The 14,668-nt window shown below is 44.9% G+C and overlaps 1 protein-coding gene across 1 annotated transcript in view; it reads right to left on the bottom strand.

Annotated features, from left to right (window-relative positions):
- TGFBR3 (transforming growth factor beta receptor 3) overlaps positions 1–14,668 on the bottom strand; it is a 197,647-nt gene that overhangs the window by 103,215 nt on the left and 79,764 nt on the right. The window contains exon 3 of the mRNA XM_079777362.1: positions 12,731–12,915. Within this exon, the coding sequence (XP_079633488.1) occupies positions 12,731–12,915 (185 nt within the window). The remainder of the gene's footprint in view (positions 1–12,730; positions 12,916–14,668) is intronic.

The following is a 14,668-nucleotide window of genomic DNA, read 5'->3' as shown; positions in this document are numbered from 1 at the left end:
AAAAGCATAGCTATTTCAACTTAGTTTTAGTTCTAAATGAGGAGTGCACCCAGAGCAAAAGCCTCCCCGAACGCCAGAAAATATATATGAACGTATAAAAGCCAAAACGTAAATTTGTATTAGTTTAAAAGGACTAGCTGGTATCTGGCCATTGATGTTTTAGCATTTCAGACAAGGCCAAGGGGCTCAGAGAAAGGACTGTTTCAGTTACCCAACAGCCTAGGTGCGGTGGCCTGGCCGCCTGGGGAGAAAAGCACAGGGCACACACAGAACTGCGGTGGGAGCCAGGGCAGCGGGTCCTCCAGACACAGATTCGGATCCCTGTGTCTTTAAGACCAGACCCTCATAAACGGCCTGCTTCTGCTGGACACCATGCTCTAAATAAACAGACTCTTCTGGCCGACACACAACTTCCTGTAGGGTTCTGGTGGGTAAGGCTTAGAAAGGCTGCCAAATCCAATGACCAGCAACTTTTGAGCTGACTTAGAAAACAAGCTAGAAAGACTTGGGTCCAGAGTAAACAAAGGAAAAAGCCACATTAAACAGGGAACAAATTACTATACAGGCAGGGATATTTTAAGTGCTCCTTGAGCAAAAAAACCCAAAATTTTAAAAAATCAAGTTATTAGATATTTAACAATACAAGGTGGAGCAAAATGACCTCTTTCAACTGGAAGAGTCAAGGTTGGCTAACACGGGCCATGTAAAGAACTGGCTGGATGTCATCCCCCTACACCATGAGGACAAATCATTCTCAGCGGCCCAACTTCAAACCTGGCTCACATCAAACGCGCCACCCCAGGGAGCCGCATGGAGTCAAAAACCATTTATAGCTTTTTACCCTGCTAAGGGAAACACTAACTAGTTCACCAGCAGATGACTAAAATCCGTAAGAGTAAAGAAAAATGTAGCAAAACTCCGAAACAGGCTGGGGAAGGACTGAAACCGAGATCTGGAGCATTTAGAGTAAATTGCAGTAGCGTGAGCTTTAACTGGGAAAATAAATCAGAGCAGTAATGCAAAATAGAGGATCCCTGCTCAGCCACAGCAAGTAAGAGCAGCCGGGGGACAAAACATGAAGTCCACGGATATAATGCAAGTTAACTAAAGGTGCGCCGTGGAAAAGGGACGTGATCCTTAAATAACATCCTCGGACCATGCGAGAACCCACTGCGCACAATGCAAAAGAGGCCAAGACTTGGCTCCTGCCCTTAAGAAGGCTGCTCTCCAGCTGGGTGTGCAAGATTAACATAGATGATTCGGCAGCAAATAATGCGAGAAAACATATAATCCCATACTCTGGGGAGGTGCAGACTGTGCTGGAATAAGGAGGGGATTCAGATCAAGGTTAAGAAAAGAGGGAGGTAGCCCAGCCAGTGTGGCTCAGTGGTTGAGTGTTGACCTATGAACCAGGAGGTCACGCCCAGGGTATGGGGGAGGCAGCTGATCGATGATTCTCTCTCATCGTTGATGTTTTTATCTCTCTCTCCCTCTCCTTTCCTCTCTGAAATCAATAAAGATATATTTAAAAATAAAAAAGGGAGGTGGAGGAGGGTTAAGGAATCAGGAAGGGTTTGCTGAAGAGTTCAGACTTACGCATGGGCTTCTAACATGGGAAGGATTGAGAGGATGAAGAAAGAAGTTCAGGGAGAATTAAGGAAAGAGGTGTGGGGCAATGGATTCCACTGAAAGGTCAGGAGTGAGGCTCAGGAGTCTGCACTCACCCATCTCCAGGGGATTCAGACGCAGGGGGTTCGTTTACCACACACATTTGGAGAAAGACTGATCCACAGGATTAAGTCCAAATCCTTACTCGTGCTGCCATTCTGTTCTCATCTTCCACTTCCTGGCCCCAGCCCACACTACCATTGTCCTCACCATTGCTGCCATCCTATTCCAGGGGTTGGCAAGCTGTGTCTGCAAGTGGCCAGATCCTAAATATTTTAGGCCTGGTAGGCCGTGCAGGCGACACTACTATCACACTACTCAACTCTGCCACCACAGTGAGAAAGCAGCCACAGACAATACTTAAAGGAAGAGTCGTGAATATGATCCCAGAAAACTTCACTCACCAAACAGGCATCAAATGGATAAACAAAATGTGGTATAGCTATACAATGGAACACTACTTAGGAATAAAAAGGAATGAAATAATTAATACATGGATGAAGCTCAAATGCATTGTGCAAGTCTCCCATATTGCATGATTACATTAAAAGAAAATACCAGGAATAGGCAAATCTATAAAGAAGGGAAGTGAATTAGTGGTTGCCTAAAGCAGGGGTTGGGAGCGCGGGGAATGGAAAGTGACTGCTAATGGGTACAAAGTTTCCTTTTAGAGTGCTAAAAATGGTCTAAAATTAGACTGTGATGATGGCTGCTCAACTCTACAAGTACACGAAAAGTCACTGACACATACACTTTGAAACCGGTGAACTTTATGGTACGTAAATAACATACAGGGCATCTCAAACAATGTAATACACACTTTATAGCTGCTAGCTTAATTTTGAAAATGAAAAATATTTTCATAAACACTGCCTTTATAATTATTCAAAGTGTGTGTACACATTTTGGAGGGACACCCTATATACACAAAACAGGCAGCAGGCAGGACTTGCCCAAAGGCCATAGCTTGCCACTCCCCGATCTGTACGCCAGCCACACGTGTATATGAAAGGACTTTCCTCCACACACAGTTTCTGCTCTCCCCTCGTGTACGTGGAGGCCTCCCTTTTCTTCTGCACAGCAACTTCTACTTAACTTTCAAGTCCTTCATCAATGTTCTCTTCGGGGTATCCTTCCCTCACCTGCACATAAAATTACCACTGCCTCTGTTAGGATCCTACAAAGTTTTATTAATTTTATAACAAATAATGGTCATATTATTTGTCATATTGTATTGAATTTATTCTCTCTTACAGGCCAGTAAGTGATGAAGATATAAAGATGAGTAAGAATCTAATAGCATGTCTACCTAGCACATAGTAGGATCTCAATAAATAATTCATTGAATAAGTCTGTAAATGAATGGACAAGTAAACGAGTTACAGGAGTATTTTTTTTTTAGAGAAAATTGGTTTTATGAAGTAGTCCGCAAGCCAGACTGAAAGATTCAGGGCCTGAAGGTGCCAGGCCCAGGAGACTGGATAAGGAAGCTTCAGGGCCAGTGGTGAGGAACACGGAGATTCAAGAGCAATTGCAGAGGAAATATCAATAAAACTTGGTGACGGATCAAATAGAGGGTTTGAAGGAAATGCGTAAATCCAAGATGACTCAAACGTCCCAAGACAGATGGTAGCAGTGACATTGACGGTATAGGGATGTTGGACTAATAAACTAGCACTAGGGTAGCAGAGGGCTGAGGAAGATTCTTACATTCAATTTTAGAGATATGAAAAAGGGCTAGCATTTGATTGTGTCCTGTGTCCCAGGAACGTACGCCAGCCCTAAGGGCCATAGAAACATCTCTCAATCTTCAGTGAACTCTCTAAAGAACTGCTACGATCACCTCCTTTGGCAGATGAGGAAGTTGAGGCTTCGAGAATTAGATAGCTGAGGTTAACCCACTATCTGACCTTACTGACAGCCACTCCCCCACAGCATAGCATAGGCACCTGGGAGCTTGAGGTACATCCTGAGAGGTAAGGTGCTTCAGGGGCCTGACTGGAGCTTCATTGGAGAAGCCTGGAGAGAGGCTGGGGAGTCTTTGGCATGGAGGTGACAACCGAAATTCCAAGAACAGACAAACCAACCCAGGGAGCACAGACAAAGGAAAACAAGGCCCGAGGACTGCACTTCAGCCAAGAACCCCTGAGAAGGAAGAAAGAGAAGCTGAGAAACAAACAGAAAAACAGATGGAACGATAGAAAGAGGCCTGGCCAGCATGGCTCAGTGACTGAGCATCCACCCATGAACCATGAGATCATGGTTTGATTCCTGGTCAGGGCACATGCCCAGGTTGCAGGCTTGATCCCAGTAGAAGGTGAGCAGGGGGGCGCAGATCAATGATTCTCTCTCATCATTGATGGTTCTATCTCTCTCTCCCTCTCCCTTCTTCTCGGAAATCAATAAAAATATATATATTTAAAAAGATAAAAAGAGAACCAGACTAAGGTAACACCCTAAAACCCAGAGAGAGATGCCAGAAAAGAGGGTTCAGAAAAGGAGCTGGGAAGGAGTAACAGTGGGGAAAGGCACTGTGGCAGAAAGACCTCAGCGATAGGAATCGGGGCCCCTGGGTTCCCACCCAGCAATGGCGCCAATTTCTTAACTGGCAGTGAATAAGTCATCCCTTCACCCCCTGGTCCTGGTTTCCTCTATAAGGCGGTTAAGACTAGGTGGTCTCCAGGGCACCTCTCCCATCTCAGCATCCCAGGAGTTGGTCAAAAGGGCGTCATCAGGGACTCCCCAGAGGAGACCAGCAGTCAGGCTGCAGAGAGGAAAGAAGGGAAGGGCAGGACACACAGACATTCACCCATTCAAGAAGTGAGAACGGCGAGGAAAAGCGAAGTAAGATGGTGTGGAGAGGTGATCGGCAGGACCAAGTTCATACATGGCCCCCTCCACTGTGGGAGAAAGAAAAGAAAAACTAATGAAACGTGTGTCTAATTTTCACAGAAATATTTAGAAAACACAGCGGGGGCATGACTGAAAGTAATATTATAAATACTTGTGCGGAGTCTGAGCATTTAAATCAGACATTAGCTGTAAATTTCCTTCTATTCTCAAACGAAATGTCAGGATGGCTCACCAGCAATGGAAACAAGAACGCGCGGGCTGGGTCCCTGGATGTTCTGCACAGGCTGGGCCTCTGCCCAGGCGGCACATCTGGCTCTCAGGCTTGAAGACCTGCTCCTTACTTCGGTCTACTGCTTTTTAAAGTACTCTCCAAAAAGTTCTAAGAGCAAAAAGTCACATTTTCAAATGTGGAGGATGCCCTTGTAGAAACAGTTTCTAACAACATTTTCAGGAAATTATACAATTTTTGAAAAGTCAAGAGAAGTTGCCAGAGCAACAATAGCGTGGGTCAGGGTTGTGACCCTAACTTCCATAAAAGACAAACACCACCCGGGTTGGAAAACGCTGCTGCTGGACACATTTGAGAAGGGGGCAAGGCAGTCTCCTCCAGACTGGGGAAGAGGCAACAATAAGAGGTCCTTTCAATCGGCCAGCCCCCAGCCAGCAAAGAACTTGACCCAGCATTACCCCAGGCGAAAGTGCCAGAGTCCAACCAGACCCGGTCCCTCTGTGCCTTCCCAGGGCAATTTTACAGCATCTGGATGTTACTGTGAAGTGACAGGATCTAAGCGATGTGGCCAGCCAGCATCTTGATGAGAACTTGTAACTCGGTTGCTTAGCTTATGTCCTGGCTTGTTTCTAAACCCTGATGTTTACGCTTACCACTCTGATTTCTGCTTTCACTTTTTCTAAAATTCCAACGCTGGGTTTTTGGAGAATTCCTACTCGAAAGCTGAGTTTCAGATGGAACATCTTGCCCCAGTGTGTTAGAAACCATCCTGGACTGGCATGGCCAATTCTAACTGGCAGACACTGTCCTCTGCTGAGACAGCAGCCGGAGGTCTAGTTGCCTTGCTGTTCCCAACCCTCCTCCTCTGTCCAATCCTGGCACCTCCATACTGCCCGGCAAGGGGTCACCCTTTAAAATGCATTGAAGCCCTAGCTGGTTTGGCTCAGTGGATAGAGCATCGGCATGTGGACCAAAGGGTCCCGGGTTCCATTCTGGTCAAGGACATGTACCTTGGTCAGGGCTCATGCAGGAGACAACCAATCGATGTGTTTCTCTCACACCGATGTTTCTCTCTGCCTTTCCCTCTCTATTCTACTCTCCCTAAAAATCAATGGAAAAATATCAAGTGAGGATAAATAAATAAATAAATAAATAAATAAATAAATAAATAAAACCTTGTTATTGTCAATAAAGTAAGTTTTTTTAAAAAAATAAAGTGCATTGAGTATCTTCAAGTGAATGGGCAATTCTTTTTAAACAAGGTGACTGTCTTATTTATTTAGGGCCTCCAATCCTATGTGAATCCAATTCAGTTACCTTTCAAGTTAAGGAAAAAATTTCCATAGCAACACTCAAATGAATGGGGGGGGGGGGAGGGAGGGAGGGAGAGAAGGAGAGAAGGAGGGAATGGAGGAGGGAAGCCTCTGGGAAATGTGACCCTTGTTGTCAGTGTAACCCTCTGGTCTATCTGCTGTAGGTCTGCAACAAGGTGGCCAGCTCAGAGGTAATCTTACCTGTCAGTCTGGGGTGATTTCCAAAACAACCTCCGTTTAGAGGAACACCAGGCAGTGTTTATATATGGAAGGTATTTGTTTAGTAACTGCATTTCACCACTTTCCATGTCTGTGTTTGAGGGATTCACTTGGATGCTTGCTTAGCATATACTATCTATAAGATCTCTAAAACATAAATAGCCTTGAGTTTGTTTTGATTTATTATTTTTTTTATTTTATTTTATTTTATTTTGTATATACACAGAACTAGCATTGAGAAGGCATTCGTGAATAACAGCGGAGGAAAAATTGCCCCAGACAGAGAGAGAAAAAATGTTGCTCTCACATATGTACTTTCCAAAAAGCCTGCCTTGAAATTTTGCATTAGTGTTTTAGTGGTAGTGGGTAAAAAGGTAAGCCACACACCCATTCCCTCCACCCCACACACTGATCTGTCTAAAACTGAGGCGGTAAAAAGAGAGAACATGTCCACCTACTAATATTGTAGAAATAGGGGAAAGACGACATTCAGACAGATAGGTAAGTAGGTTGGTGCAATCCCCAAAAATACTGAGCCCCTGAGCTGCCAGATTCCTCAAAGTAAGCAAAAAGCACATCAAATCAGATGGCACACGCCACATACGGAAGCGCTTGCATTTCGTTCATAGCAGGAAGAGTCCCTTATCAGACAGTCCAAGCAAGTTTGGTTACAAGAAGTCATGGATTAGAAGCAGAGAACAAGTGAGTTACTTTTGTAAAGGCAGCTGAAAGCCTTATAGGGGATAATCAACTACGAAAACAATTAGGAGTGGCATTTACTAGTAGTGTTGGTATTAATGGCCACAAAGAGTGCAGGGCTTCTGAGCTAAGTAATAACCTTCTAAACCAGAAAGAAAAAAAGAGGCACTGCCCCACACAGACCAATCTTAATACTGCCCCAAAGCCACAGCCAGGAGATGAAGAAGGGAACAGAAAGGAACTCCGAGCACTGGAAAAAGCGATCGCAAGACTACGTGCGAACCCCTACCCCGGGCAGGAGATCTGCTGGCTCACCCAGCAGGCAGAGCCAACTGAGACTGGACAGGGTAAGAGCTACAGGAAAAGGGGAGTGGACTGAAGTGTGGGGAAAGCTTGGACTACTGAGTCCAAAGACATGGCCCAGGGTCCAGGGTTCAACCTCCTCAAGCCTCCCTCCCTTTCAGGCTGATGAGGCCTGGCGGCCAGAACACAAGTGTGGGCAGGTGGCTGGCCCACAGCAGGCACCTCTCCACCCCACCATCGTAGCTGGTACTGTTATTTGGTGAGGGATGGGGGCGGGGAGGGGAGAGAGTGGCGATAAGGGAGCTGTCCAGAGGCAAGCAGAACAGTTAGCATTTTAGATGTGTTTAAGTCCTTCTCTTTCTCCCAGTTGTGATCCTTCCTGCCCTCAAAAACAACCAGGAAACGGATGGCTTTGTGCCCCAGTCCTCAGAGAAGGTACAAAGTAAAACTGACTTGGAGCCACATGTGTGATTAACCACACATCCCATTCGGTCCCGCCTGCCAAGAAGCTTGGAGCCAACTTTCAAACCCAACCATACCGACCACATTAACCCACATGGCGAACAAACTACACTTTGCTTTTTTCTTTTGTCCTCCCTTTGCATTTCTGCTTACACTGTTGGTATGTCTTGTTGTTGCAAGCCCATCCCAAATCCTTTTTTGAAATGAGGCAGAGAATAAGCAAACGCATAAAGGAGGGTTCTGAGTTTTCTGACAGTAAAGTTATTAAATCTGGCCCCTTTCCCACGACAATGAAGCCTCCAGATCCTCACCCCAGCCCTGCAGCCAGTCACTGGCATGCCTTTAACAGTCGCTCCTTTATGTCAAAACAAATACAGAAATGTAAACGCCCATATCTTTTGCAGGCGTACTTTAGAAGTATCGTGGGTTTGATTCCAGACCACCGCAATAAAGCGAGTTGTAATCCTTCTGCTGATGGAGGGTCGTGCCTTCAATTTGTAAAAAATGCAACATTTGCCGTAACCGGTTTGGCTCAGTGGATAGAGCGTCGGCCTGCGGACTGAAGGGTTCCAGGTTCAATTCCGATCAAGGGATGCACCTTGGTTGTGGGCACATCCCCAGTGGGAGGTGTGCAGGAGCCAGCTGATCAGTGTTTCTCTCTCATTGATGTTCCTAACTCTCTATCCCTCTCTCTTCCCCTCTGTAAAAAATCAATAAAATATATATTTTTTTTAAAAATGTAACATCTGTGAAGCGCAATAAAGCCAAGCGCCCTGAAAGGAGGTCTGTATCCACATATGTAACACTAACGAGGGGCTTATCCTCAGCAGCTTTTCCTAATGAGCAAGCAATTAGGCTGGAAATAGAAAAGACACATCACCACATAAAAGCAGTGAAAATTAGATGATAGGAAACAAAACTGTCGCCATTCTAGCAACTAATGAAAGTATGTTCCTGTAAACAAGCCAGTGGTGGTGCTGTACCCCTTCTCAGAAATCAGGAAACACCCGGAGGGACCAAAATCTGACAGGGGGTGGGGTTGAGGGTGCGTTCTACTTTGAAGTCAAGGGCACAAGGCGCTGGTTTTTTAGGGTGAGACCCACGACACCGCCCGCTGATTCTAAAAGACAAAGCTGACATCTCGGGGCTGTTTCCCTCTTCTGCGCCCTGTGGCCAGGGAGTCTTTCTCCAGTTTCCTGTTCCCTTCCGAGGCTGTTGTGTCCAAAACCGACGACGACAAATGAGGGGTGTGGTCTCAGATGAAAAATACAGCGATAGGTCTGTGCTGTCCTGATGAGAACCCAGCAGGGAAGCCAACGGCCAAACGGCTTTGCACACACTATTGTGGCAAGTGGGTTTCTGACACAAACTCTCTGCTCGCCTATAAAACTGTTTATCTAACTTAACAGAAACTGTTTTCCCGGATCTCGTCAACCTGCTGTGGTTACTGCATCCAGATAAAGGCTCTGTCAGCTCCTCCACCCGGGAACAGGGGCAGCCTCTCTCAGCTGACGAACGAGGAACAACAACGTTAAGGTGCCTGGGAGGTAGGAATGTAGTCACGTGTTAGGGAGGCGTGCTTTATACCAGGTCTTCATGCTGATCACGCACCAACAAGCCGAGGGGAAATAGGGTTGATTTAGTAATTCCCTCACATTGAAGGAGGACATCATGAAAAACAACTATAGCTGTCATCCAACTATGGCTTGGAGCCAGGGTGGCATTCTTTTTGCTAATTTATAAGCAACAACATTTATCATTTCCTTTTGAAAAGTATTTGCCTTTAACATGCGGTAGAGACAGGCACCAAGGCTGCCTCTGGTCCTCCCACTACTACCCCCAAAATGGACTGGCTGTGATTTTTAGCGCAGACCATGTAATTGTATATCTATAAAAATCAAGTCACCCAGTGAGAATAAGAAAGAGTTAGGTAAGTTTAGATTGGAAGAGAAAGCAATCTTGGTTTTAAAAAAAAAAAAAAGTGAATACAGTTAAAGTAAACTTCATGGCAAGTCAAATTATTGGTTCTTTTAAACAGCTTTCCTGAGATAAAATTCACATACCATAAAATTCACCTATTTAAAGTACAATTCAATGGGTTTTAGTATATTCACATTTATCAATGGTATTTAGTATATTCATATTCAACTGTGGAACCATCACTAAAATTTAATTTGAGAACGTTTCAGTTCCTCCCCCCCCCCCCCCAAAGAAACCCTGTACTCAGCAGTAGCTCCCATTTCTCCCTTCTGCCCTTCAGCCCAAAGCAACCACTAATTTACTTTCTAGCTCCATAAATTTGTCTATTCTGGACATTTCATATAAATGGAATCATATAATATGTGGTCTTTTAAGTCTGTCCTCCTTCTCTTACCAAAGCATTTCAAGGTTAATCCATGTTGTAGCATGTATCAGTTCTTCATTTTTATTGCTAAATGATATTCCAGTGTATGCATCTACCATATCTTACTAGTATTTGTCCATTCATCAGCTGATGGACATTTGGGTTGTTCCCAGTTTTTGGCTATTATGAATTGCTGGAAGCAAATTCCAGCAGGGCATAATAAAAATGCAAGAAGTTCATCAAAAGGCTGATGAACCTTGGGGCTTCAGTAGGGCTGAAGATCTGCATATATTATTGCCTGCTGCCAGACAGCTGAAGGCAGTTCACCCAACCTTATACTACTTTACTGTTTACCAAACCTTACCTTTGATATGTATATCTGCTTTGCCATAGGGCAAAATGTGGGAATAAAAAGCCTTGGGCCCGGAGATTTGGGGAACTTAGTTACTAGAACTAAGCCTCTCTGGCTCCCCCAAAATGCCTTCCAAATTCATATTTCTTCTCTAGCCTCTTTATTAATTTGCGTCACAGCGCTTTCTCCAGATTCCTGAACCCTAGTAGATGCGGATAAGACCCCGCAATGAATAATGTTGCTATGAACATTTGTGGACAAGTTTTTGTGTAGACATATGTTTTCATTTCTTTTGAGTACGTATGTACTTTGGAGTGAAATTGCTGGATCATATGGTTTAAATGATTTTTTAAAACTGTTGGCATGAGTTCAGTAATGTATCTCCAGTCATATATGAAGAAGGTGAGAGAGATTTAACATTTCTCCATCCTCATCTTACCACCCATGAACAAACCCTTTCACTCTCTCTGTCTTGGCCCCTCTGCTCTGATGTCCTCCACACTACCCCGTACATATCAAACACGCAGTCCGCCACGTGAGTGCAGCTCTGAGCTGTGAAACTCCCAAAGATCACTCATCCCATCTTGTTTTCAAACAGGATTGAACTACAACCATCTAATTCTTAAAAGTCCCCAAGGAAAGAAAGAACACAATTCCTTTAGTTGCCTAGTCTCAGAAATCTCTTCAAATCACTTACCCAAAACCATACACATACAACAAAAATACTGAAGGAAGACGAAGAATGGTCAGGTTTTTAAAACAAGCTTTAGAGACCACCCCCCACAGATACTTTCTTTACTTCCTCACTGAACACACTGTCCCCTGGCACCATCTAAGTTTATGTATCCTAGGTACTGCTGTGGCCTAAAGTGAATTCCGTGTTGACCTAACATAATAAAGACAAGTGTGGGAGAGCTGCTGTCATTCCTTGAGGTGTTTTTCTTTTGCTTCGATAGTCTTATTTGAACCTGTTTTCAGAGTCAACAACTCTACCAGAATGTTCTCCTGTTGCTGCTTCTGTAATAACTCGAACTTTCTTTTTTCTTGGTTCCTCTGAGAAGCATATATAAAATGGGTAATTATTGCTGCCAAAGAATCGCTGGAGTCAGCAGCGCTTCTTAGGAACTGCATTTCCTCCTCCCCCCCTCCTCCTCCCACCACCATTTCTCCCGCATAAGTTAAGAATTAAAGACATATTACTGGGATAAAGAAATCTGACCCGAAATATGTGTTGCAGCTACAATGGCAAGCAACCAAGAGCATTAACAATAATTTCCAATGTAGCTGGAAAGGTTAGATGATTTGTCTTTGAAAGGAGCCAACTCCGCACACTTTCATAGGATTAAAATCAGTTTGCTTTTCCTTCTGGACACCTCACCTCTCCTATTTCTACTCCCCCAAAAAGGCGGAGTGGTTGACTCGCATAAACAAATGTTTCTGGAAATTAACTTTCTTGACCAGAAGAAAGTTCAAAAATAAATTCTGTTCTACATTAGTTTTCCTACACTTCACTGTGATCAGAATTTTTTGTGGTTTCTCTCTCCCTGGAGAGATAATACTTGAGTGATAACATTTCTGACACACAGAAGCTCAAAAACTGAAAGACTGACAACTGCGTTACCTTTGGCCCACAATCTAGGTCATTTCTGAGCCACTGACCTTGAGCCAGTGAGTTCTCTGTGCACCTGCCTATCACATGTACAATGAAGATAATGATAGGACTTCATGGAGTAAATGCAGTGCTTCAAACAGTGCTGAGGGCAGATTAAATGTTGAGTCACTGCGAGCCTGGATCATCACCACACCACCAAGACCGCCACCATCTTTGAAAAGCAGCCTGGACAGCATAAGAAGCTACCCCCCAAGTACCAAGTGTCGTCATCTTTATTCCAGAGTCTTCCCATTTCCCTGGCTCACCCTGCAGGAGCCACAGGTTCATAAGACAAAGCAAAGAAAGAAGGAAGATGGAGCACAGTAGAAAATGGGAAAGACATTAACAATGACAAAGCAATGGTACCCAATTCTGTTCCTTCATAGCCATGTTAAAAAGATGAAATTTGTAAGAATATTCTTTCCAACAGGAGGGGCCAGGAAAGTTAGAAAAAATCTCTAGAGAGGGAAGTCCTAGAGTTGACCAGTCCAGAGAGCCATCTGTTATCTGAAATCCTTCTCTCTCAAGTTTGTACATTGTATCCTCCTCCCCGTGTATGTTCATACATGATCATCCTTGTTAGACTCTGAATGGAAGAACCTTTGTTCATGGGTAGAAAGCTGGCGCCTGTACCTACCTCTCTCTGCGGCTGGCCGGGCCCCGGGTCCGGGCCCCGGAGGTTCAGGACATGCACCTCCTGCGGCAGCCCCGTGGTGCCTCTGCTGGCACAGCCCGAGAGGACGGTGAAGCTCTCCATCAAGGCCTGGACAGGATGGGAGGCGTTGACCGGCGACAGTTCACACTGGGCACTGGGCTCTGGACCTGCAGGCGGAATCACAAACACCCGTCAGAAACCACAGTCGATTGTGTCACAATCCAATTGTTCTGGATGGACAAGCCACTGCCAGCCCACCCAAGGAGTCTTTCCAGGTACGTTGTTTCCAGAACTAAATGGCAAAAAAAGCTAGCCTAGTCTTCTAAAATTCCAATCTCTTAAAATTCCTTTTGGATGATTTGATGTGTATTTGATTACTTCAATTCCCTTCTAGATGCAAAAGTCATGAATGTATGCCTTTGGATGGAGGAAACCTCCCATTTGACATCTGTGTTTAATTCTCCCTTCTCCTCTTACAAGAAAACCAGAAATAAATGAAATAAATTGCCTGAAGTTCCAATAATATTATGCATACATAATATTAAACACCTAAAATTATACCCCAAAAAGTGTAAGTCCCTACCTTTCAAGTGCTTCTGCTACTTAGACGAAGCAAAAATAAATGTAAGAACGATACAAAATAAGATGCAAAGAATGGAGGCAAATAGCACCAGAGTGTAGAAAAAAGTCTGGGTCAAAGGTCTGAAAACCCTCTCAAGAGAGGTAGGATGTGAGCAGAGCCTGGTCACTATTGGCTGCTGCTTCCTCATTCTCCTCCTTAAATCCTAAATACAGGCATCCCTCTTATCTTTAGCTTCTGTAGCCCTATTGTCTCTGTCCCAAGACAACACAGATCTTCCTAAAAGGAGCCTCGGTGTCAAGCTCTCCAAGCCGCCTCCTAGACAAGCACTGTCCATCTAACCCAGGGTGCTCACTCACTGGTTATTCCAAATGCAAATGCAGGCCCCTCCTATCTCCCCAGCATGGCCTGCCCCTGGACAACTGCTGGCCTGTGAATAAATCCTGAGCTCCTCAACCTGGCACGCAGGCCTTTCTTGGTCCAGCCCCTTCCAATCCCTCCAGCCTCACCCCTCCCCCTGTAGCAACACCAGCGAGCTTAAAGGTCTTTAAACATACCAGGATGTTTCTCAACTCGGTGCCATTATCCAAACTTGTGCCCTTTACCCAAATCTCTCTTCCACTGTAACTCCAACCCCACCACAAACATCCCAAACGGAGGGAGGTCCTCTTTCTCTGTCCTCTTATAATCGCTCTGCCCAGCACCGCTGTTTCATTTTCCATACTGTAACCACGAGTGTATACATCTGTCTTTGCAAGTCCAGTGTGACCTCCCTGATGGCCGTGGGTGGGTTACTCACCTTTAGACCCTCAGCACCCACCACAGTGCCTGGCTCCAAAAATATTTGTTAAATGAATCAATGAGCTTAAGAAAAAATGGTCCCTTCTCTGATCAGTGATTAGAGCATCATTCCAGGCCCTTGGATTGGACTCTAAGGCACTGATATGGAAAACAGATTGCTACAGGGATGTGAGTACAACCCCACTCCATTCAGCCTCATTTCCCATTGGCTGGATTGATAGAGACGTCTAGGAAGAAGAAGGAACCTTCAATACGTATACCTCACACACCTCTGTGAGCTTGGTGTTACCGCATTTCATAGTTGGGGAGGCTGGGACAGGGCCCACTAAACCTCAGCCTTCCACAATAAAAAGCCTGGGTGCACTCCAATTAGGTCTTCCCAACCTCTACACAAGAAGATGCCCTCCAGGATTATAACTCTGGTCCAAAATGCAAATGTGGTTCAGAGCCAGGCAATCCCACCCCCCCCCACCCCCCCACTGCTGTACCCTAAGCAGGCATCCTGCCTGGTGCGCTAAGTCTACTTCAGAACTCACGGA

This window comes from Cnephaeus nilssonii, assembly GCF_951640355.1.
Source record: "Cnephaeus nilssonii genome assembly, chromosome: 7".
In the NCBI taxonomy this organism is placed as follows: Eukaryota; Metazoa; Chordata; class Mammalia; order Chiroptera; family Vespertilionidae; genus Cnephaeus; species Cnephaeus nilssonii.
The sequence above is the reverse complement of the archived record's forward strand: the minus strand, read 5'-3'. Positions and strand labels throughout refer to the sequence as shown.